Source organism: Cryptotermes secundus, unplaced genomic scaffold (genome assembly GCF_002891405.2).
Source record: "Cryptotermes secundus unplaced genomic scaffold, Csec_1.0 scaffold925, whole genome shotgun sequence".
In the NCBI taxonomy this organism is placed as follows: domain Eukaryota; kingdom Metazoa; phylum Arthropoda; class Insecta; order Blattodea; family Kalotermitidae; genus Cryptotermes; species Cryptotermes secundus.
The window spans coordinates 441,719-466,543 of record NW_019733333.1 but is presented as its reverse complement, the minus strand read 5'-3'; the positions used below and the strand labels follow the sequence as shown (position 1 = coordinate 466,543).

General features: G+C 36.4%; 2 protein-coding genes across 10 annotated transcripts in view; one reads left to right on the top strand and one right to left on the bottom strand.

Annotated features, from left to right (window-relative positions):
- The first annotated feature begins 1,047 nt into the window (after window positions 1–1,047).
- On the top strand, window positions 1,048–11,449 carry LOC111868084 (ras-related protein Rab-21). Its single transcript, XM_023858466.2, has 4 exons — window positions 1,048–1,382; window positions 2,552–2,719; window positions 5,602–5,720; window positions 9,423–11,449. The coding sequence occupies exons 1-4, from the start codon at window positions 1,236–1,238 to the stop codon at window positions 9,667–9,669; spliced, it is 681 nt and encodes a 226-aa protein (XP_023714234.1). The 5' UTR covers window positions 1,048–1,235; the 3' UTR covers window positions 9,670–11,449.
- A 149-nt stretch (window positions 11,450–11,598) lies between these two features.
- The window catches only part of LOC111868082 (protein phosphatase 1 regulatory subunit 12A), a 160,741-nt gene continuing 147,514 nt past the window's right edge, over window positions 11,599–24,825 (bottom strand). For 8 of the 9 annotated variants that reach the window (XM_023858459.2, XM_023858465.2, XM_023858463.2 and 5 more), the window contains one exon: window positions 12,715–12,800. Coding sequence is in view for 1 of the 9 variants with exons in the window: in XM_023858461.2 (XP_023714229.1) it covers window positions 12,714–12,800 (87 nt within the window). In the remaining 8 variants the exon portion in view is untranslated. Of the gene's footprint in view, window positions 12,801–24,825 lie in introns of all 9 variants that reach the window. The other variant, XM_023858461.2, reaches the window with a different exon arrangement.

Sequence of the window (24,825 nt, the reverse complement as noted above, 5' to 3'; positions counted from 1 at the left end):
TTCCTTAGCTTAGTAATAAAACTGACAATGGGCCCAAAAAGACATTGTGAAGAAGTAATTAGACATATGACTCACTAATGTAGGTGTTTGTGAAAACACACACACACACAAAGCCAAGAACCGATTTTGTAAATTACTGTATTCAAATGCAATCAATTGCAAAGGTTTCTGATAAAATTCCTTTATTCAATACAATGGATTTTGTGTGTATGTGTGTGTGTTTGTGCACGCGCAATCGCGCATCCTCTAAATAGAAAATAGAATATCATGTGAAAATAAAGATAAAATGTGCATTAAATTGAACTGTACAGGTGGACGACTCCTCGTATTATTTCCATGGATTGTTAACAAGGTCTGTGGTGAAAACAATGATCTCAAATGTTATTAAATTAGGGTTCATGTAAGACTTTATAAAACTTCGTAAATTACTACTTCAAGATTTTCATCACCAGCGGAAATCCTGAATTCTCGTACTTGTGCTTTCATTCTCTTATGTCTTTTATTTGCTTTTACTCGCTCGCTTACGCTCAACTCATCGATCTGTGTAATTCTTGTGCTCTGATAACATATGATGACATAGTTGTATCTAATACTTCGTTGTTGTGAGAACACTTACTTCTTATATTTAAAATTACTGTTAATATCAGTTTTAATGGGTACTGTCTTCTGGGATTTAACGCCATGTAGTCTGCCGAAATCCAAACCATCGTTTCGGAGGAACATATCGTCTTCTTTCTCGGGGTCGAATCAACCGAGCAAGATACCAACGTGAAGACAGGTGGCAGGCCGACAAGGCGGCAAGTTGACTTTCAACGGACTACACGGTGTTATATCTTCATAAACACCGCTGTGAGAACCTCAAATCCTACACTGTTAGTTTTCATTTAATTAACACCTAATTACTCATGGAAGGGTAAATGATCTGTAACCACAGCGTTTGTAGTAGTCCGATCGGTCTAATCGGTCTGAACGGTCTGAACAGTGTTGGTATACCCGATGAAATCAGTGTACCGAGTACTGGTTCCAGGATTTCGTTGGTAGATGTCACTTGTACTTCTAATCCTTGTAATCTCTTGTAATTGTGTTGAAGGACCAATTGAAAGAACTGTGCAATCCACCAACAGCTGATTGAAAATGGAATATTGTCTAACGTCAAAATGTCAAAATATATGATTTGTTTGTATTAACTGGGAACGTTTGTAGGTGTTCGGTTATATTTTGTTGGTCTATAGATCATGGCTACAACAACTGGAATGGTATCAGGCAGTGGGAGTTATAACTTCAAAGTTGTGTTGCTTGGTGAAGGTTGTGTGGGAAAGACTTCTGTTGTGCTGAGATACGTAGAGGATACATTTAATGAGAAGCACATTACCACATTACAAGTTAGTTTTATATTAGGATGAGTTTTGGTTTTAAATATTGGTGTTATATTCTGTTTGTACTCCCAGACAGATTTCGGTGCAGTCATGTTATGCGACCGAGCAATTTGGCGTAGCTATAACGCTCTACTCTTCAGTTCCGAGGTGCTCGGTTCGAATCTCTGCCGGGATATTTGGTATACTGACTGGGATTTTCATGGGTTTGCTCAGTTCTTCCGGGTAAATGCTAGGCCAGTATCTCGATTAGGGTGTGTCCGCCTCTTTCCAAATCCTTTCCAATTCATCATTCACAAGTTATCCAATTATTTGACGCTCAACAGACAAAGATACTAAAATCTTAGTACAATAAATTGTCAAGTATGTCATGGGATGAATTTGTTTGAAGTGTAAATTTTTAGCCCTCCTGCTTGTAGAATTAGGAGTGGAATATATCAAGGTTAGCGATTATTTAATTTCTTGTGTTATTACTACCATTTCTGTGCAGTGTGGTATTATAACGACATGCATGTTTTCTTTCCACATAGTTTATACCTTGTTAAAATGGAGCAATATTAACTTATTGATCTGCAGTATCACACTGGACTTAAAACGAATAACAGAAAACTGCTGGGAATATGATGACATCAGTGGTGGCTGCCTGGATGCATATCTGAAATATTGTGAAGAATACACAGTTTGTCTCTGCATATACTAGCTTCAATTGACCATTTATTATTCAGTAGAAGTGCAGTATTAAGTACAGACTATCAAGGACATAAACTTCTGTGTTATGTGAGAGTATGGTGGTCAGAATTGTTTAGACTTCCATTACAGATGACAGTAATATATAAAAGTGAAAACCAGCCTGTTACAAGACTAATGTATGAGGAAAAAAAGTTTCATAGACATGGTCACTGGGAATACCTAGCCAGTGATGGGAGGAAAGTATGAAAAAAGACTGATAGTATTGCTTGTGAGAATTGTCTAGACTCATGTTTAGCAGCAGGCATGTTTTTATGATAAGAGTGCTACACCATCGAGCTTCAATAGCAGAAGGAGCCTCACCTAATTAACATGTTCTTATTCATTGTTTCTGATATAAGTACACAGCCCTTCATGTGTTAAATGAGCAGGACTGTCAAAAATTGATAGAAACAAGATACTCGGTTCACTCTGTGTTCTGTATTTTTCAGGCATCCTTTCTAAATAAGAAAATTAACATTGGTGGGAAGAGAGTCAACTTGTCAATATGGGATACAGCAGGTCAAGAAAGATTTCACGCCTTGGGCCCAATATATTACCGGATGTCTAATGGAGCAATTTTGGTGTATGACATTACAGATGAAGACTCATTTCAAAAGGTATGTTGTTAAAACTAAGGAGAAAAAGAGTAGGCAGGAACAATATTTATAATGTTAAATGATACAAACTCCGTCCCAAGTGCAAACAATATATATTATGTCTTTGGTCTTGTTCTCTTCCACACTACATGTTTCGGCCTCTATCGGCCATCATCAGGCGTATACTCTTAACGTTGCTGCTACACTGAACCCAGTCTAAAATTTAACATTTAAAACACATTGTTATTTTCTTCGTATTATCAGCGTCTACCTCGTTGATATGTGTCTGGTATGTAGATTATATTGCACACGTCAAATTTGATTTTCCTGTAGTAGCACTATAAAATCTTTAGTTATGATTTTAAAATCCTTTAAAATTTCTCTAAATTTTAAATTTAAAATTTAAAATTGTTAGGGTTACTCGCCCTATGTCTAAAGTGCTGGAGCGGCTAGTTCTTGTTTCCACACTGTACAGGTGTTATCTGTAATATACAAATATTCGTATTATTATTTTATGTACGTAATATTTTCTTATGTGTGTATATTGTTATTTGTACTTACTCAGTGTAGTCTTCCTGTGTGCGTGCCGCTGCTTGTCTTTACTATGTGTGCTGTCTGATGTATTGTGTGCTGAGTTTTATGTTAGTGAGTGTAGGGGTGGAATGGGTAGGGGGGAGAGAGAGGTACCATTAGTCTGAGTAGATTTCGTGTATCGTTTGAAATATGGGATTGTGTGTTTCTATGTGTGTATCATTCATGTGTAGGCCTTGCTTACTTATTTTATATATATGGTATTTCTCTAATGTATTCAAATGTCTGCCCTTCTTTCCCGTTGTTACAACTTCCATTACGTCTGTTATTGTTCCGTATGCATGTCCTGTATTTAGTATGTGATTTGAGTACCCGGAATTGCTATCATTATTTCTAATATCATGTATATGTTCTTTATATCTAGTGTTAAATGTTCTGCCTGTTTGCCCAATGTACTTCAATGGGCAATCTACACATTTCATTTGGTATATGCCACTTTTATTGTATTTATCTAATTGTGGTTTTTGTTTGAGTATATTTCCTATTGTGTTTCGTGTGCGGAATGCTACTTTTATCTGTGTGTCTTTGAAAAGTTTTGTAACTTTTCTCACTTCTTTTGTACTATATGTAAATGTGGCCCACTTTGTTTTATGTTGTTCGTCGTCATGTGTGTTTGATTTTTGTTTTCGTGTTGTCTGATTTAATCTTTTGATTATGTTTGTGCCGTATCCGTTGTTATGTAATATGTTTTTAATAGTGTTCTTCTCTATTTGTTTTCCTTTTTCTGTTATTGGGTATGTGTATAGTCTATTGATAATACGAAGAAAATAACGATGTGTTTTAAATGTTAAATTTTAGACTGGGTTCAGTGTAGCAGCAACGTTAAGAGTATACACCTGATGATGGCCGATAGAGGCCGAAACATGTAGTGTGGAAGAGAACAAGACCAAAGACATATAATATATATTGTTTGCACTTGGGACGGAGTTTGTATCATTTATCGTGTAGAGTGCAACAGGATGCTTAAGTATAATATATTTGTAATGTTATTTAAATCGGAAATTGTCATCACCATATCAACATCTCCATCAGGAGACACCTTCTTATAAGAGACTCTCCTCATTCTTCTCTGTCCTCCAATAGGTAGACTCTTTCCCAGCTCAGTTTTGTACATATTCCTTCACTTGTCTCTGTAGTGGTCATTTATTTGTTATCTTGATTTGTGATTGTCATTCATGTGAAACATGTCAGTATTACATTATCCTCAGTTGCACCAATTTTTATGTAACTGTAATGTTTCTACAGACATTATATAATCAAGTAAGAATTTCTTTCCATGCGTCTTCAAATATGCTGTTGTTATAATGATGACAAGAACAACAACAGTGAAGAGTTATATCTTCTGGGATATAATGCCATGTAGTCTGTTGAAAGTCTACTGACGTTTCAGAGAACATGTCACTTCCATCTTCAGGGTTGCAGCAAGAAACCAGCGTGAAGCAGGTAGCAAGCAGAAATATCCCAGAAGATAGAACTCTTCATAAACACTGCTGTGAGAACCTTAAATCCAGGTGATAATGGTATTTACTTTGTGGGAAAGTTATTATGTTAAGATTGAGAGATATAATGTAGACATTCACACTGTTACCATGTTTGTAATTGTTCACTTACAAACATTATTTCATACAGAGTTTGTTGGTATGTTTGTGATCCAGCTCCATACCATATTTCATATGTCTTCATTGACTACTTAATTAGTTATCACTACCAGGTCAAAAGTTAAATATAGATTTAGTGCATCCGCCATTTCGTTGTTTTACATTCAACAGAAAAATTGCATTAAGAAAAAAAGCATATTTGTTGAATATCTATTACCATACATCATTTCTGTATCCTGTATTAAACAGCACTAGGGTAATTCTGATCTCGTAAGTTTGTGCGTCTGCCATGTTATTACCTGATGTAGAAATTGAGAAGTGTGAGGTTGGAATATCTTACAAAGGTGTAACTTACATCCCAGATTTCATGATAATTAGTCAGTTGGTTCAGAGATTTAAAGGGGGAGGGGCTGGAGAGGGGGGGGGGGTGCACGCTCGTGCGGTGATCTCATCAGCCAACTTTTCTCTGAAGAGACGAAAAGTTGACTAATGAGCAGAATCCAGGGATCCCTTGGGACACTGAAGTGACTTTTACACAAGGCTTGGTGCTGAAGGACTGATAACTTTTAACATACTTTCTTTCTTTCTTTCTTTTGTGAGTTACATTTATACCATTTTTAATAATACTGAAACTTGAGAATGATGGGCAATTTAAAGATTGTTCTACCCTGAAATGAAAACTGGTTTACTTTATGATTCTTTTCCCTCTTATAGGTTAAGAACTGGGTAAAGGAATTGAAGAAGATGCTTGGGAGTGAGATCTGTCTAATTATTGCTGGTAATAAAGTAGACCTAGAGAAACAGAGAAATGTTTCAGTTAAGGATGCAGAGGAGTAAGTTAACTGACATAACTTTTCGGAATATATGATTTTTGGAACAAATGAGGTGGTGCCAGGAAATCTCATATTGGTAGCTCATATCTAAACCTGATACCCATAATATTATGACTCACCTCAATGTAGTGCCGAGGTTAAGAAAATGTGGGTCTGTACATAAGCTCCCACATACATCTTCATGGTGTAGTGCTTAATTAGTTAAGCACAGGGACTTTCCCTTTTACCCATAATATTATTATAAAACACAACAATGACATGTACAATACATTTGCAGCCAAATTCGGCACTCTTTTTAAGAATTTTTTCCATAGAAGTGTGTGTATGTCTTGTCCCTTCCACCCAAGCATATGTTAACAGCTCTTATTTCATTCTTTCTATATGCAGACAGTTTCTTGAACATTTGTTTTAAAATACTAGAAACTCATGTTCTTTCAGAATATGGGGCCATGTTTCATGTGCAAATGTCATTTTGAACTTACTGAAACATGAAGCAAGAAGTTCTGGGGACTTATGATATCTGCTTCTTCATATGTTCTTTCCACAAATTAGTAGTTACATTCTTCAGCAATACATATCATGTACAGTTTTCACTAATAGAGATTCTGAGTTCATTAAATTCTTAAGATACAACCTAAGATTTCTCACTGTCTTCTTGATTCTAATTGTTGACAAGTGTAATAAATATATGGGTATATTTATGATTTATCATACTTCAAAATTTCGTACTTATCTCCAGTGGTTCATTAATTTCCTGTCACCATCATATTAAAAGCTAAATATGTTTCATGTGACAATCATGTTGTTTTACATTTTACAAAGAAATTACCTGAAGAAAAGGTGCATATTTTTCAGTCATCTGTTGTCACACAAAATTTGATGACTCGACATCAGGTGACACTAGCATCTTCCCCACCTCACGTGTTTACATGGCTACTATGTTGGTGTTCCTGATAGTAAATTAAGACTGGCTGTGGGGTCCACCCAACCTCCTATCCAATGGCTACTGGGGGCTCTTTCCCAAGGTTATAGTGGCTGGGGCGTGTAGCTGACCACTCACCTCCAACTAGTGCTGAGGTCAAGAAAAGGTGGATCTGTACATCCACTCTTCCATACACCTTCATGGCGTAGTGCTTAATTAGTTAAATACAAGAAAAACTTTTCCTTAAGGTGGCTTGTGATGGTCTGAGGTTCAGAAATCTGTCAGCTGTTTGAAAAAATTACTGATAGCAGGGGCAACATATGAATACATGATACCATAAGCCTATCTTAAAAAGTCACATATACTGGTCATCTTATTTAAGAATGTAATGTAATGAGCTAGCATAGAAGTGATTCTTTTTGATTTCACTATAGAAAATCTTAAATTGTGCAGTAAACTCTCAGTTATCCGACATTTATGAAGGAATGGGACGTGCCAGTCAAATGTATTTGCTGGATGCATGAGAAATCCCCTCACAGAAACCTAATATGAAGCAAAAATAACACCGTGGGATTTGTTGATACTCCAATAGACAAACCACTTTGGAAAGTTTGTAGGCCCTGAAGGGCCGTGCGGCTGGGATGTTTGGCCGGTGAAGTTGGGCTATGTACGTTGACTGCGGTGTGTTGACTAATGTTGCGGCAGCTGAGTTAATTGTCTGGCCGCAGTGCGGCAGTTGTCGGAAGTTGCCTGGTCACAGAGTGTGGTTGCTGGAAGAAGTCTGGTTGTGGAACGTGGTCGCTGGAGTGGTGGCAGCTGTGCCAGTTGCCCAGTGAGTCGGGCATGACCGCCGACAAGCTGAGTTGCCCAGTGAGTTGGGCAAGACCGCTGGAGAGCCGAGGCAGCTGTCCCTGACGCAGCGAAGTGCCGATGACTCCGTAGACTGATCGCTCTGTAGGAAGTGTGGTCACTGCTGGCTGGTGTGGTCATTGAAACTGACACTGACTGTCTGTGGAGAGCAATGTGCTCACCTTTTATACAGTGCGTGATGGAGGAGTGAAATTTGCAGAGCGCTGATTGGCTAGCGAGTGTAATGATCTGGATGAGGCTGGACAGCAAGTGCTGTATAAATGCGAGCGTTGGAGGCAACGTGATTGGCTAGGGCGAGTGATGGTGAAAAGTGAGCGGGAAAGTGGGTGCTGTATAAATATGATATGTGGGATGTTCCCACAACACATTCTCAGTTTAATCCTTGTATGGAAGTCTTTCTCGGCAACACAGTGGGTTGATGGGTGAGAGATACATGTACTGTAAACACGTAACTATGATGATGATGGCTGGGAAAACTACTGCATGGCAGGTGAACATATTCTCATTTAATTTTTCTGAACAACTTTATATAAATGGTAAATTCTCTTTGAAATATTTGCCAGTTGGATGAAAATTCTGGATGCTTATTTAACGGATAACCAGGAGTTTACTGCAGCCAGATAGAACAGTCTAGGTAAGATTGCAAGTAATTTTAAAGACTGGATTGATATGTATGTAATCTCATATGTCAAAGGAGACTTCATCCTGCATTGGTCAATACAGATGTTTATGTTACACAATTATAAACATTATTATTATTATTATCTACTAGAAATTACATTTTATATCTGTTACAAATGCATAGGTAAAGCTTTGTTCTTTATGGTAGTTTGGAAACATATTGTAGCGTGTTTTGCCACTGAAGATGCCGTTCGGATTGTTAATTGGTTTATTTAACAACCTACAAGTCTTGGCTACAATTAATTATAACACTCGTTACGGGTTTACACAATTTACAACCCTACACAATAATCTGTCCACTCTGTCCTCAGTAGTCTACATGTAATCACAGTACGATACAGGAGCTATATCAGTGTCACTGTATTACACACTCCCAATTACTTCTCTTGGGAGCAAAGCATCTGCTTCTCACACTATCACTTTTAATCACACGTTCCGGTATTCTTCTTTCCGCTACAACCGTCTCCGGCGACGGCTACATTTCAACTGTGTCACTCCTGATCACACACTACTAACTCTGAATAGTGTTTGCTGCTCCTTATTTAGCCTCGGCACAGACAAGACAGAAAACAGTTACGTGATAGGTACCGCTGTTGCCTGACACCTTGTTTGCCAATAGCCTAGCAACACTGTTGGGAGTTGTTTACTGCTGCATAGCAACTGCAGCATCCCTTGGTCACGTCACCACGGGAGGGGGCGGGGTGTTGACTGGCCTATTACCGTAGCAGCGGCAATGCTCTGAAGGTGTTATGTCACCGCTGGTGGGGGAGGGGGTGTCCTGCATAGCGCAAACACGTCACAATATTTTTTGTCTTTGCATATCATAAAAAAGACCTACCCCAAACTTGAAATTTCAATCTATTTATAACTTATTGTATAACTTACCACATAGATATGCCAACATGTGTTAACTTCCTTAAAAAACTCAACATAGTAGGGATGAGTATGTAAAAACTGACCATTCTTCAGAGTTTGAAAATATAACCAAGTAGTTTCGTTCCACTGTTTCTTGAAGTGTGTGTTAAGATGATCTAAAACCTGCCTGGCTTGCTTAAAACTTCAAGAAGTCACTGGGTAGCACATACCTTCATGCTTCTATACATTACTATTGGGCGAATTATAGTCCATTCTGTTATTGTATGGATGATATAAACTAAGGGAACACTTGTTCTTAATAAAGGAGAATAGCCTCAGCAGTAGTGACCCCATATTCCCTGTTCTGTTGACAGATATGCAAAGTCAGTGGGGGCCAAACACTTCCACACATCGGCTAAACTAAATCAAGGAATTGAAGAAATGTTCTTGGAACTGAGCCAGAAGATGATTCAGCGAGCTCAGGAGAGTGATCAGCAGAAAGCAAGTTCTCTGAGGCGATCAGGCAGCACACGACGCAATGTAGTGGTGGTAGAGGATGACGACGAAACTGCTGCACAATCCAAGTCTGGGTGTTGTGGAGGAGTAACCACTGCATCCTAACCACTACCATTTATCTGGGATCAACCCAGCTTGTATTATATTGTACTGTTAAGAGCAAAGGCTGACAAGGCCAATGTGACTGCATCCAGTACTTGGTATATGTCACAGCAGATCTTCAGATATGGCCAGATGTAACTACATAAATATTTTTAACAGAGCTGTTGCCATTCAAGGAAAGTATTCTAGTTCCAGTGGCTCAGGTTGATATTTTCTTTTTTAGTGTCTGTACTGTATTCTGAGAAGTCAGTATTTGTACAGAAAATGGACAAGAATAAATCAGTTATGCTTAGGTACAGCACAGACAAATAAATCTTGTAAAAATCGATTCTCCTCCTCCTCCTCCATCGTCTTCATAATCATCATCAAGTGCTGTTATTTACTTCGCTGCTTAAACTTGATTTATACAACTTGGGGATGAGCTAGGTACCAAATATGTTGCTTTGTATTGATGAAGTCACTTCCCAGCAAGCAATATGAGCTATATTTATAGTGAAGAGAGACATTCTACAGTTTATGTGCAAAAGTCACTATCCAATTTTGAATTAAGACAACACCATATGGAGATGGGTAACTTTTCCTACCAAACATCTGAAGTAGTGACTTGCTAACTGTAAAGTATGTGCCAGTTCATAAGCATATTGTACACAACATATATAACTGTTTGTTCTATTTAATTTCATTTTGTCAAGTGATAAATATCTTTCTTTATTAGAAATGCACCTGCACAGCAGGAGTAATTTTGTCAGCACAAATATCTTAATAAATTATGCATACCATTGGAACTCTTGTAAATTTAAATAACATCTGATATATTAAATAGTGGGTGCTTTCAGTATCATCACTGTTGAGAGCTGGTTTCAAAGAGGGACTTTCCACCAACTCCACTGGGCCTTTATAATTTTGTCTCTGCTGCGGTCTTGGGAAATACCAGCTTCTAAGTAAAGTGTCAGAGAAAATGTTCTGAAATTACTAGTGTAGACAATACACATCAAATCTTACATATTTATATAAGTTGCAGAAGTTATGTTTTCTCTGAATGCATTTCATATCTCCATCATACCCCTGGTCATCTCTTTATAGACGACATCCTAAACATGTTAGGAAATTGGCAGTGATTTTAAGGGCAATTTATGCAGATTTAAATTTAAATTAATTTAACATTCATAAAGACAAGTTACAATTTCTGACATGTTGATGATCTGCACATGCATGTACACATACAGAATCATTAGATTGTCTACAGGTCACTCAGGTAATACTGATCATGTGTGTAGTAAAATATGTCAAGATCAGGGCAACTTCCATTTAAAGTGCTGGATATACTTCTCAAGAAAAACTGATTCATCAGGTACACCTGTAACTTGCCACTTTAATATCTCCAAGTGATACCCACAGGCACCACATAACCATCATTATTATCCAGGAAACAAGTGGAATGTTTTTCATTTAAAAACATGGCCTCTCAAAATACAATGAACAAACAATTCACCTTCATTAATAAAGTCCGCCTAGTTCATAGACTTGTCAGTCTTGTGCACATCAGTAAATTAATCAATTTCCCTTAAAAGTAAAGGCATTCATTCAAAGATCCATATATCCACTTAATCTTTTTTTTATTTTTAAAATTTCAGGCGATGTTCTATAAAATTTTTACAGTGATCTTTTAAATACACAGTAAAAGCAAAAGGCACTTGTTCTTGCAAAAGAAGAAAATTTTATATCTAGAAGACTTCATACACATTATAAAATTTCACAGTAGGGAAATACACTCAACAGGACAGGCAGTAAGTGGATCACACTCCTTCAACCTGTTCTACTCTCATAAATATATATACACTTTTACCTACTTCAACCAGGTGCAGGATGAGAACACAACACAGAAATAGAGAGACTTAAACTTATATGCTAAGAAATTTCTCATTGTCTTGCTTTTGAATCTATACTTTCAAATGAAGGATATAGCACCACATTTCTTTATGTTATGTTATTCTACTCTACTGAGCAGCAGATACGGATAGTTTGTATGGACATAGCCATGCTGGCATAAACTACAGTAACGGACCAAGTAAAACTGTTTTCTGCTATGATATCCTATCATTCTCATTATGGGACTTATGTGTTATATATTCTAAATTAGTTAATAAACACTGCTAGTAGTTGTAGTCTATTCATTGTACATTTTAATCTCCTATTTGTCTGCCATGTATGTATGCAACCAAAACATGACATTAACTATCTGCTTCAAAAGTTTATTAATATGGATATCATTTCTAATGACAAAGGACTAGAAAAGCAATTTGAAACTGCCATTCTGTGTGGAATCAAAATTACTACATATAACCAAAACCATGCATTAAATACAGATCTGTTATGAGAAATCTGATAAATTTCAACTCCATCAAATGCACTGTTATGTCCACGGATGCCAGTTCATGTCAATTACACATCACTGGCATCAAAAAAGAATTTAACTTTTAAAACTGTTCTGCTCTGTAAGACTCTGTATGTTACTCCATAAAAGTATACATTCTTTTTCACTAAAACTACAAAATAAAGAACAGTAAAATGACAAAAAGTATCTTAAATTTCTTTTCATCTAACCCAAGTAACATACATTCTATTTAATCTTCTCTATTACTTTTATGCCAATGTAAAACAAAAGTGTCTGAAACTGATTTTGTTTGCTTAAATATATTCTCAGCTATTGTTAACTTATATAAAACTATTTATACATCTAGATACAAGTTATATGATCCTGCTGTCAACAGATATTTTACATTGCCAACTTTCTCCCTCCTTTACTTTCAACAAATTATGCATAATGTCAAATTCTGTATGTGAAATACCATGAGTCAAGTACATATGAAACCATGTGAAAACTTTATGCACAGATAAAATGACATACCAATCTTGTCAAGATGACTTTCACCAATACTGCTGAAACAGGCATGGAGTACAAACCAGTGCCTTACACTTAAATATTAATAATAAATTACATTACTATATACAAACATGTATGCGGCTAGTTGAGTTATTCTGATGCATCATTTTGATAGCTTGCTTATGACCCGGATCAAGGCACCATTTTCATCCTTTAATCTCTGGTTTTCACTTTTGAATTGTTCCAATAACTGAAAACACAAACATATAATTATAACATAGGTACAAAACTCATCATTAAAAAATATGACTACTGTGTTTCTTAATATATAAATGACATGCTGTAGCATTATGAAATAACTATTTCTAGGTTCACTGAGAATCTAAATGACTAGAATATACTTTAACTGAAAACTAATTACATACCAACCGCCATATGTAAGCTGATTTTCTAGAAAAACGTGGGAGCCTCAACTCCTCACAACCCTGTGGGCCTCCATGGCCTGCTACAGGTATAGCTTTACTTTACGTTTACTCTCACTTTAAACCATCACTAAATCTTCCTATATTTATTTCTGTATTTTCCACTGTGATTGGAAAATGGTTACCACAACAATGCAATTACAGCAATTTCATATTCAGTTCAACCCTATTTAGTCAAACTATTGGCATAGGATATACCTTACACACATATCTAAAAATAACATAAATATTTCATAATGTGCACAAGTTTAAATTTAAGATATTTATAAATACAGCTCTAAAAAGTCAACAAAAAGCAAATACTGATTTTGAAGTTCAATGCTTCTGAATGAAAATATAGGTACTGTCTGCCTACATCATCTTTGAGCGTTTATCATACCATGCGTAGGCAATGTTATGGAAGAGAAATCCTGTGCATTGAATGAGATTTCCTGTATAGCACTTCTACAAATCACTGTTGACAGGTTGCATAATTTAACACATTCACAAAATTAGCAACATATTCATGTGGGTACATAATTTTTCATGATGCATCCTGGAAGATGGTTTAGATAGAGTTTAATACTGGATATATATAAGTAAACTACAGTTTTCAGTATGTAAAAGACTACATTTTTATACCTAAATTTCAATATATTGGTGATAAATCACAGGACAATATCTATCCCATGCAAAACATTTTTAAGATAGACAGTGAGAAGGTCTGGATACTACTACCTGCTGAAGTTTGAAAACTAAGCAGTTTATTCAATCCAGTAATACTAGATAAAACTGGATGAAATTAATTACTATGTTCTGACTGGAAGAATAAGATAGTAAGGCATCTAAAGAATCAAAATGAACTATCTTACTGAATTCAGACTGAAGTAATTAGCTTTTTTTTCATGCACTGTCAAAACATTTCTATTACTATTATTTCAGGTAAATGGCCATTTTGGAAAATGTGCAAATGGTGATTAATGAACCCTTTCAAGACATAAGATTAAGCACCACATATTTATGTCCAAAAACTTTTTGTTTCTTATTTCTAATTATACACTACATACAACCTCTTTATTAACCATCACAACACAACAAATATCAAGGTTAGTGCCCAGCTACGGCTGTTCTACATGTTTTGGCTATCAACAGCCATCATCAGGCAAATATATGGTTAATATATATACATCACTGAACTGCAGTACTATTAAACTGGATACAATAGTATTAATCATATAAAATACTTGCTGTAAAAATACAATAAAAGATGATATAAAACAGAAGTTGTAGTATAAAACAAGAATAAAATTTTAAATTGATGTTTTATATCATCGAATCAGTCGTTGGTTTTGTAATTTCGTTGCGTTCCCACGGACAAATTGGAAATTCTATATATTTTTTTTTGTATATAAGATTGTATATGAGGCTCGTGATGTAGATATAGTAAATTAATGTTAATTGTTTAGTCGGTGCCTCATCTTACAAAGTATTGTCCGTACTGTAGGGAATGTAAACGACGACGGTGTTGTGATGGATAATAAAGATGTTGTATATTGTAACACAGCAGGATGCATGAAATGAAAAATATACACTATATGTTTCAATTATAAATGGTCTTCATCCACTGATACATGCCAATCAGTTAAAAACATCTATATTGTATGTGCAAATTTTGTCAAAACGTAACACTGTGGACAGAATAATGAATTAGGTCATATCTGTCTTAATTTTACAAGGACATAAGTATAAAACTGTAACTGTCCCAATACAAACATTCACTGCTGATTCTCAGTTATTAGATATTTATGAAGTAAGTCTATTAGGAACCTTATTATATAATTTTGGGACTTCATGCTCCTACGCTATATGTTGCTCTTTCACACACAGTCTCTCCTGGCCAGTCTAAGCCAAACCACAACTTCATGTTGCTAATTAATCTGAATACTCAGAAGAGTCTCCCAGTTGTTTTTTGTTTGGTGAGTCAAGGAAGATGTAATGTTGTTCAATTTGTCTTTGATATAAGGACTCATATGCTGCTGCAGTGTAATACTGGTTCCCAAGTACTTTGATACAGTACAATGTGAGCGTTTGGAAATAAGAACTGATGTGCTGACATAATGTAACGTTTTTGAAGGTAGCAATCTATTTGTAAGCACAGAGTGTGACTTGTGGGGAAACTATGATCATACACAGATTACTACCTTCAAAAACACATGCAACTATATCAGCTGGTCTTTAGGGACACACATGACGCTACATCAAAATATTGGTCCGTACCTCAAAGACACACACTGTACCACAGCATCATCTCCGACAACTCACCAAACCAAAAAGAGTATTCCAAATGTTCAAATTAATTTATAACATAAAGTAGTGGTCTGCCTTAGACAGACCAAGAGAGACTATGCAGAAAGTGATGTACATCACAGGAGTATGAAATGCCTAAGTTATATAACAACATTCATACTAGATAATTTCATAAATATCTAAATACTAAGAAATGACCGTGAATATTTGTACTGGGACATGTACCATAAATTTCCTACATATGTCCATGTAAAATTAAGTGAGATCTGACTTAATCATCTCCACATTACTCATACACTTTCATTTCCATAGATACAAACAAAGTTAAGGATGTGGAAATTGTCATGACAGACTAGTACACACAGTACAAACATACATATACTCAAGTAACATTGTAATATATTTTTGTGTTTTATCGAAATTTGCACAGGCAGTATAGGTATTTGTAACTGGTTTGCATGTATTACCTGATGATGACCATTTATGATCAAAACATATCGTGTGCAATTAGAAATAAAAACTTGACAGTTTTTTAGCAATAAGTATGTGATGGTCGTTAATTTTACACCCCAAAAATAAACACAAATAGAATACAATATTAAAAAAGGGGGGGGGCAGGGGAAAGCCTTTCACATGATTAGTACATATAAATAATAAGGAAAATTGGGCTTTCAAGAGATTCTACGAAAGGACATTTTTATGATGGCACACATTTCTGTATTAAAATATCAAATAAAACCAGAATGTGTAAGAAGTCACCACTGAATTTCAGCCATTTGATTAACAATTTGAACACTTAATTCATAACACTAAACAATTAGGTATCAAACTGCTTCCTTAGAAGATCATTATACTGCACATTTAGAAATGTCAATTTATGCCTCAAAATTAATTCTGAAGTTAAATTAAAATTATTCTTGAATACTTCCCTACATTACTGTGCATAAATTACAGGTCACAGCATGAACAACTGTTCATGTATTACATTCTCAAATTTCATCTTGCACTGCTGAACCAGTACATTTTTTAAAACCATGAACTACAACACTTAATAACATCATGCTATCTGTATATATATTAAAGTCATGGAACCGAGTCCTGAGATAGCAGTTACAAAGCAAGAAAGAATTCCACTACACCCTCAGGAAGACCCTAGGGCTGGAGATGGGGAAACTAACCATCAGGATTTCCAGTGGGTTGTGGACAATCGCGGAGTGAACATTCTGGAGGGGCTGGCCGCCTCCAAAAGGGAAGAACCTACTTTCAGTGTTAGCATAAGAAGAGCCAGAAATGTGGGAGCTCCGGCCACTTTGGACAGTTTAGCCTCCATTGTTGGAAAGGAGGAAGCAACGTGATGAATATGACCATTTGCTAGGCAACAGTTCGGTAAACACCGCCTGAAAGGCAGAATAACAATGAACAGAAGTGGAAGTCCATTTGTTAGGCAATGGCTCAAAGCATGCTTTCCTGCTACAACAAATATTAACAAAGACATCCCTCTGATGACAGGAGAATGATAATTAATTGTTCAAGATGGTGGCCACTATTTGGTCCTCCATAAGTTATAAAATAGAGTTCATTCATGAATTAAATTGAGTGTTCAGCTGTGGAGTGTTAACCAGTGGACAATGGAAGTTGAGGAAGTGACTTGCTTGCAAATCAGAACCAAGTCGGTCACAGCAGAAGAGTCCAGTAAGGAATGGAGCAAATCTTAGACAGTCAGCTGTTATAATTGACTGTAATTGTAAACAAATGCCAATAAATCCAGTCATCGAATCCTGAACCCATTATTACTAGTCACGCAAATGACTTAAAAATTAAGAGGCTGAGGACCAGCAACTCATATGAACACATTTTAAGACACTGGCCCATATTACAAGTTTTGCCTATTGCCAAAGCTGAGGAAAATCAATTAAACTGTCATGGATTCTACATTTCTTCTGTAGAGCTTACAGTCAAAATTATGCAAAAAAAAAAGTTTAAACTTGGTATTTAATGGTATTAAGTACAGTTCAAATACTGGACTCGATACACCAACTGTAAATAAAATGAATAATGTTCCATATGAAATAACATTGACACCTGCTACTGTAATTATATGAAAACAGTAAAATCAAGGTGTGAAAATATTACAGTTATTATAGTTTATTTCATAAAGAGATGAAAGAGGTTGGCTATTCACTATTTTTGCTTCAAATAATAGGCTGCATCCTGCAACAGTATTACAGGTATGTAAATAGTCTTATTACACAGCACAGAGATGAAATTATTTTCTTACTGTAATTGCATGTCACTATACATACTAAACTTCTGATTAACAGATTTACAAATCCATCAGAAAATCCTAAAGAGGTGGTCAGTGAATGCATATTTATTAACTGTAGCTTACATATTTTCTCATTTAACATGTTTTTCATGACAGCCCATACAGTTTATGATGATGTATTTTTGGAATGTTTATACTATGAAAAATATTATATGATGACTAGACATTTAACAAACACATTAACTCTATCAAATATAAAACATGGATGCAAAAGAACACAAAGAAGACTGCATGCATGAGAGAAGTGTGATTCAGACAGATGTATCAGGAGGTTAGGATAGATGGAGGAGAGAGATCAAAGCAGTGTATCAAGATGAAATACTGCCAATATTATGTTACTGTGCCACTGTTGAATATGAAAAGATGCATAATTATTCCTATGCACCTAGTAAAAACACTGCATATTTATACTTATGTTTATAATTAGTGTGTATATGTTGTGACAGGTTGTACTGTGGATTTATGATAACTCCTTGTGTATGCCTAAAATATCATGAGATGGGTTAACAATGTATAGTCCCAATACTAACAGTGTCCTTAAATAATCAACTTAAAGTATCATGAAATGATCTGTTGTGCAAAATAAGTTACACTTGTTCAATTATATATATATTTCATGTTTTTGTTAAAATACTTCAAGAATTTGGAATCACATATATAATTTATGTTCATTAACATTGTAGTTTGATAAAAATGAGCAAATTGATGTTTCAGACTAACTTGTAGACATGCAAGGCCGCGCCACAGCTCAAGTGGCTAGTCACTGGCTTCCCAACGTGGCGGCCCGGGTTCGATCCCGGGTCTGGTCAAATGGGATTTGTGGTGGGGCAGGTTTTCTCCAAGTACTTCGGTTTCCCCTGCCAATCTTCATTTAACAAAATTCTCCATTATCATAATCACCCGGGGCAGGCTACAATAGGCCAATCACTGGCCGCCATGGCGAGTGGACCCAATTGGACCCCCCCCCCCAGTGAATAAAAAAAAACTTATAGACATTAATTGGGCAAACATTTTATGTTGTATATAGTTTCCTTTAACGGCTGACATTTAATGCTTTGAAATTAATGAATGTCAAATATGAATATTGGACTTGATTAGTGTATGCAAGACACTAAGTATACTATGCAGTGCACTTTACAGACTATGTCTGTTCTCACTTAGGGATCATGAATACTTGTTACTTCAGGATTAATTTAGGTGTGTATTATGCTATAATCACTTTTTTAAATTATTTACAAGTTACTGATTCAATAACAAGAATCCTAATTGTGGTTACAATTTGTAGCTGAAAGTGCTATGGTCTGTAACTGCTCATTACAATTAAGTCATTATAAGGTATCAAAGTTAATAACTAATTAATGAGGTAATCAATATTATGAGAAATGGGATATGATCACATTCTTGCCCTGAGAAGGCACTACTGGCCCATTCTTGCTGTTAAGAGTGTCGCCTTTGGAAATGCTACTCTTGATAGTTCTTGAGCATAAGAAGTCAAAGGGAGGTGTGCTGGAGATCCCATCTCATGATTATCAACCACAGATCAGAGTGCTGCCAAAAATTCTATTTGAAATTTAAGGTCAAAAGTAGCTAAACACATACAGTTGATTGGGAGAAGCAAACTTAAGAAACTAAGCCAATGAGGGATATTTGGAGGATGGAACTGCTCCATGAGAGTTCAGTTCTGAGGGAACTCTCTGGTTTTAACTTCTCACTAATTTGGATGCAACCTATTTTCCACAGGAATTCTAAATTAACTTATCGGACTCTCTTGCATATAAAATTACTAAGTGACCATTGTGTGACTTTCAACGATAATTTCAGTGGAAATATTATTAACATTACTAAAGAGTATATATGGACAAATACCATCTTAAGTGCAACAATTTTATTGTAGTTTTTACTTCTTTTTCCTCCTCCACACTACATGTTTCGGCCCTAAATGGCCATCATCAGGTGTGTATCACTCACGTAGCTGTTACACTGCTTGTTAAAATTAAACGTATTAAAGATAAGCAGCGGCACACACAGAGAGCGCCTACACTGAACAACACATGAACAACGATAAAAACAAGAAGTGGCCGCTGCAGCACCGTAGATATAGGGCATGTACCCTGAAAAAATTTTAACTAAAAAAAAAAAAATTTGAAAAAGAAAGAACAGATATCTTATAGACATTTCAACTTGAATTAAAGTTTTAAAAAGTGCTAATTTAAAAATCAAATTGACGCGTGTAGATTAACAAAGATTTTATACAATTAGAAAGACTGGTGATTTTAAATTTTAACAAGCAGTGTAACAGCTACGTGAGTGATACACACCTTGATGATGACCATTTAGGGCCGAAACATGTAGTGTGGAGGAGGAAAAAGAAGTAAAAACTACAATAAAATTGTTGCACTTAAGACGGTATTTGTCCATATATATTGTGTGAGTGTAACAGGATGCTGAAATATAATATTACTAAAGAGGATCAGCAGTGATTTGTATATCAATGTGCCAATAACTGCAATTCGTCATAAGTGTTCTTTAATAAACTAACCATCAAGTGCTAATCATTTTTGTTACTGTGTGCACAAATATGTGCTAGAGTTCTTCCTGCCTGCTGGAGCAAGGCTTGTTATGACCCCTGGAGATCTCCGAGATCTCTGGACTACTGAAACCTGAGCACAGCCAGTTATCCCAAACCAACCCTTACCCAGGAGGTGCCACCTCTAATTATAAGGACTATTCTGTGCTTGCTGGTGCCCAGTGCCAAACCTCTTAACCCCCTTACATACTACCTCACAGCAACAAAGGTGAAGGGGCAAGGGTATACAAAATGGAGGGAACATCAGCATGTATGGGAGAGGCAGCAGTCAGGAGGCCAGGGAAGATCTACTGCAGCTGGAGTGCAAAGTGGTGCCCTCCATTCTCCCAGAGGCCCCCTCAGGGGAAAGTTACAATTGGCGCCCAATGTGTGGCATCAAAGAGTTGAGATTCGCAAAGGGTCTTCTGGGTTATAGTATCATGTGATCTGTTTACTGCCTCCATCTTCTACCTTGAAGATGGAAGCAGTATGTTTCTCCAAAACAATGGCAACAACCTACCAGACTACAAAGAGTCATAACCCAAAATACCACAATATGCATCTTCACTGCCACTGCCACTGTTCAGCAAATATAAATTTACACAATTTGTTGCTTTTTTTTTTCAGTTCTTAGTTTTCTTACTCTCCCATGCAGGGCAATCCTTAACACCAGGTTCTGCTTCCAGCAAGTTACATATTATATCAGCGGCAGTCTACAACAGCAACAGCCTGTCCAACAAAGACTAAATATTCAAGACAATGGTAGTGTCCAGTTAGCATGTAGACTGGTCGCTGGGCAATGACCGCAAGATATGCAAATATACAAGAGCCATTGCTGAGTAACAGCTTCGCAAACAAACATGTTCCCATGGGAACAACTGAAGTACAACAATGAGGAGCAGTTATTTTTTATGCAGTCCGTGCCAAGGGGTTATAAATGGGACAAGTTTAGCATTTAGCCAGTTGCAAGATATCTGTCAGCTGGTAAGAATGTTAGCAGAGAACACTGTTAGGATCTGTTACCAGGAAACAACTAGTGAAGACACAGAAGATTTTATGTGTGCTGCAGTTACAGTGATTTTTAGAGTGTGTAAACCCATGAGGCTGTTATAGTTACTTGTAGTTATGAGCTGTGTGTATAAGTGTTCAATAAATCCAGTCACCAATCCAAACCCAATCTATAGTCACTCTACAACTGAAAATACTGTGGTGTATTGGCTCTATGAAGGAACTGTTGAGCCACACAGGCCTTGGAGCACGTGCGCAATGTGAAAGTTGTGGAATGTATTGGCACATTGCTAGGTGACAACTGTGTGAACACTTGGATGGCGCAACAGGAAGTGAGAGTAACATCACATACCTCAACCCATCCCGTTGCTGCGCGATGCTCGGTAAACATGCCTGACAACAATACCTGACATTTGTTGCCAAGCAGCACTGTGTTTTGTATGTGGTCCGTGCAGAGCCTATATAAGGAGTAGTGAACACTACTCAGTCAGTATTGCGCATAAGTTATGAGCAGTATTGAGTGTGAGTTACGAGCAGTCAAGAGTGGTGGACGCAAGCAAAGTGGAATCAGCACTACACAAGGTTGTCTGTGAGGATGTCAAGTTTGATTTAGAAGACTTTATGGTGTGACGCAACATTGGATTATAAGGCATATGTAAATCAGCGATAGCGCTGTGATTTGAGTGTAATTGAGACAGTGTGTGTAACCAAGCTGTTATTAAATCCAATCTTCCGAACTAGAACACGTCATTTTGTCACACGTACACCCTACATGTGACAATATAATTATAGCAATTCTCGAGGAATAATTATTATTTCCGTTTCAGGAAAAATGTCCTCGTTTTTGAGTGCCATCTGAAAGAACACAGCAGGATAATTCTGGAGAAGTTAACATCTGACCAGCAAGTCAAGAAATTCTTGCACATTTTATGGCACCTGTAAGATATATAACAATACTGAGAAAGTTCTACATAAAAAGTTTGATGCTAAATACAAATAAAAACCCAAAATTGTTTTGACCAAAAAGACCTGGATTATATTAGTAGCAGACAAGATATAAGCATGACAAAGTTGCTCTGCAGATGGCTCATCAGCGTGGTGTGATGTGACAAAACTACATACATACCAACTCTTATACCCAAGAAATGGAAAGCATCAATTTAATACTGTGTATGGTTTCAAGAACCAGTGGTCAATGGATTTACTGATCCACAACTTGTGTGCTTTCTTTGATGAGGTAAGTGGCAAAGCAGCCATTACTTAAGTGCAAAAAGCCAAACGCACTTGACTATGTTCCTTTGCATTATCTGAAGGTAATATAATTTCTAATACTATGTTAGATTCATTCTAACACCCCTGAAATTGTAGGCACTTCATGGTGGACAATGCCATAGCCCGCATTATAAATAATTCTATGTGGGAACTAGCTGACGCATTCAGCATGGGATAAGTTTAGGATTACGGCCTTTAGAATTAACAGATTTAAATCTGAGTGAATTTTAAGGGAAATACTGAAAGATGTGAACAACACTCATTCAGTGGGAGAGACAAGAGACTTGTCTGTTAATTCAATCTCCAGACATCTTCCTGAGAGAATACAGATGTTTGTTTCTTATATTCCAAAAATTAAATTTTACAAAAGTGCTGACCATCCTAAGAATCTAATCAACTTTCTATTATTTACTACAAGATATAACACCATTTACTAATTCAAAGGCAACATTAAATTTAAGCAAATGACAAGGAATCATACATGATTCTTAATAAAGCATTTAAACTTGCAAATTAATACGATTTTTTAATTACTATACTAAGTGAAGTGTATTCCACAAACATCCCGTAATAGTCATGAAATATTCAAAGTTAGGGTTAAAATCTTTGCAGGTACTGTTGCAACGATTCTCATGAAAAAGCATCACAGTTAGTTTCAATATCCTGGATCCTCTACAATATCTATGTTTATCCCCAAAATGCAATGTTTCGGAAATTGGCTTTGTTTGTGACTAGTCATATCAAACAGACAATTCAAATTTGGGCATCTGCCAGAAGGCAGAAACAGAACCACTGTCCAAAATGTCGAGAATAAAAGCAGATAATGGATAAGGTCCGTGATATGAAAAATAACTAGAAAGTTATACTTCAGACACAATATAATTCCTAGTCACATTCAGATATTACTTGTATTGACTGTATCTTTACTAGAGATATGGGAGAGTATGGTGTTTGGGGGAGAACACGTAATTTATATAGAAAGTGCAAAAACTGTTTTAACACAAGGTTATATGAATGTGGGAACATGTGATCAATTAGTGGCATGCTTACAATTTCTTACATTCACACACAACACAATTAAAAAACCACAGTGTGGAGATGAAAATAAATTACACTCAGTGCAACTATACATAAAAACTTATTGAAAACATTTGTTGCTTTGTGTGTTTATACTATGTTATGTGTGCTGTTTATAACTTTACTAAGTCTAAAAGATGGTACAACAGAAAAATGAAGTCAGTTTTGGGTAATTAGGAAATTAGTAATCCATGTGACACTTCTGCCATGGCAGACAATAATTTTCAAATTGAAAGTATCTTGCATATGAGATTATGCCTTCTATGTATAACCATAGTAGGAATTCAATACTGGTAATAAAGATCTACAGTCCAATTTTCAAAGGAAGTCAACCCATGATTATGGACCAAAGAAGTGGGGAAAGAAGGAAGTATGTCAACATGGTATTTTTGCACACAGTTTGGTAAAACATACCATACATTTTCATTATAACAAACAGTCAATGAGATTTACTGGAGTCTCTTGCAATATTGCACTTTTTGGTAGATAATGTTTGGGATAAATGAAAAACAGGCTGCAATTGTTCTGAGTCGTAACACTACTCTACAAGCCATGGATATCCAAGTACACATAAATTGTACTCTATTTTCAGATATACGTAGGTAGGCTGAAAAGTAATGTACACATGCTTGTAGAGCGTGAATGAAATGACCTTCAGAAGCGTGCCAGGTGGCATGTGGAAGTAACATTCCCCCTCAATATGCATGCGCAGGTTTGAGGTCGTTGCGTTCATCCAGTGTATTTCGAGAAGCGGAAGTATGGAGACGTGTTCTGGTGCTATGTCAACGCGAGTTAAACAGCGTGCTGTTATCAAATTTTTAACTGCTGAAAAAGTGACTCCTACTGAGATTCATTGTCGTTTAAAGGCTGTTTATGGTGACGATGCTGTTGATAGGTCTACTGTAAATCGATGGGTAATAAAATTTTGTGGTTGCGAGCCTGGAAAGGCCATAATTGTAGATGAAACACACAGCGGATGTCCGATCACTGCCACAGACGATAATCATCGCAAACTCGACGATTTGATTCAAAATGACCGGCGAATCACTCAAAAGTGTATCGCAAACCATATTGGAATATCCAAGGAACGTGTCGGCTTCATTATTGAACAATTGGGATACCGTAAAATCTGTGCACGATGGGTACCACGCCATCTCACGGATGAGAACAAACAGCGTCGATTGGAATGCTGCGAGCAACTTTTGCAGCGCTACCGAGACGAAGGAGACGACTTTCTTTTGAATAATGTGACGGGGGA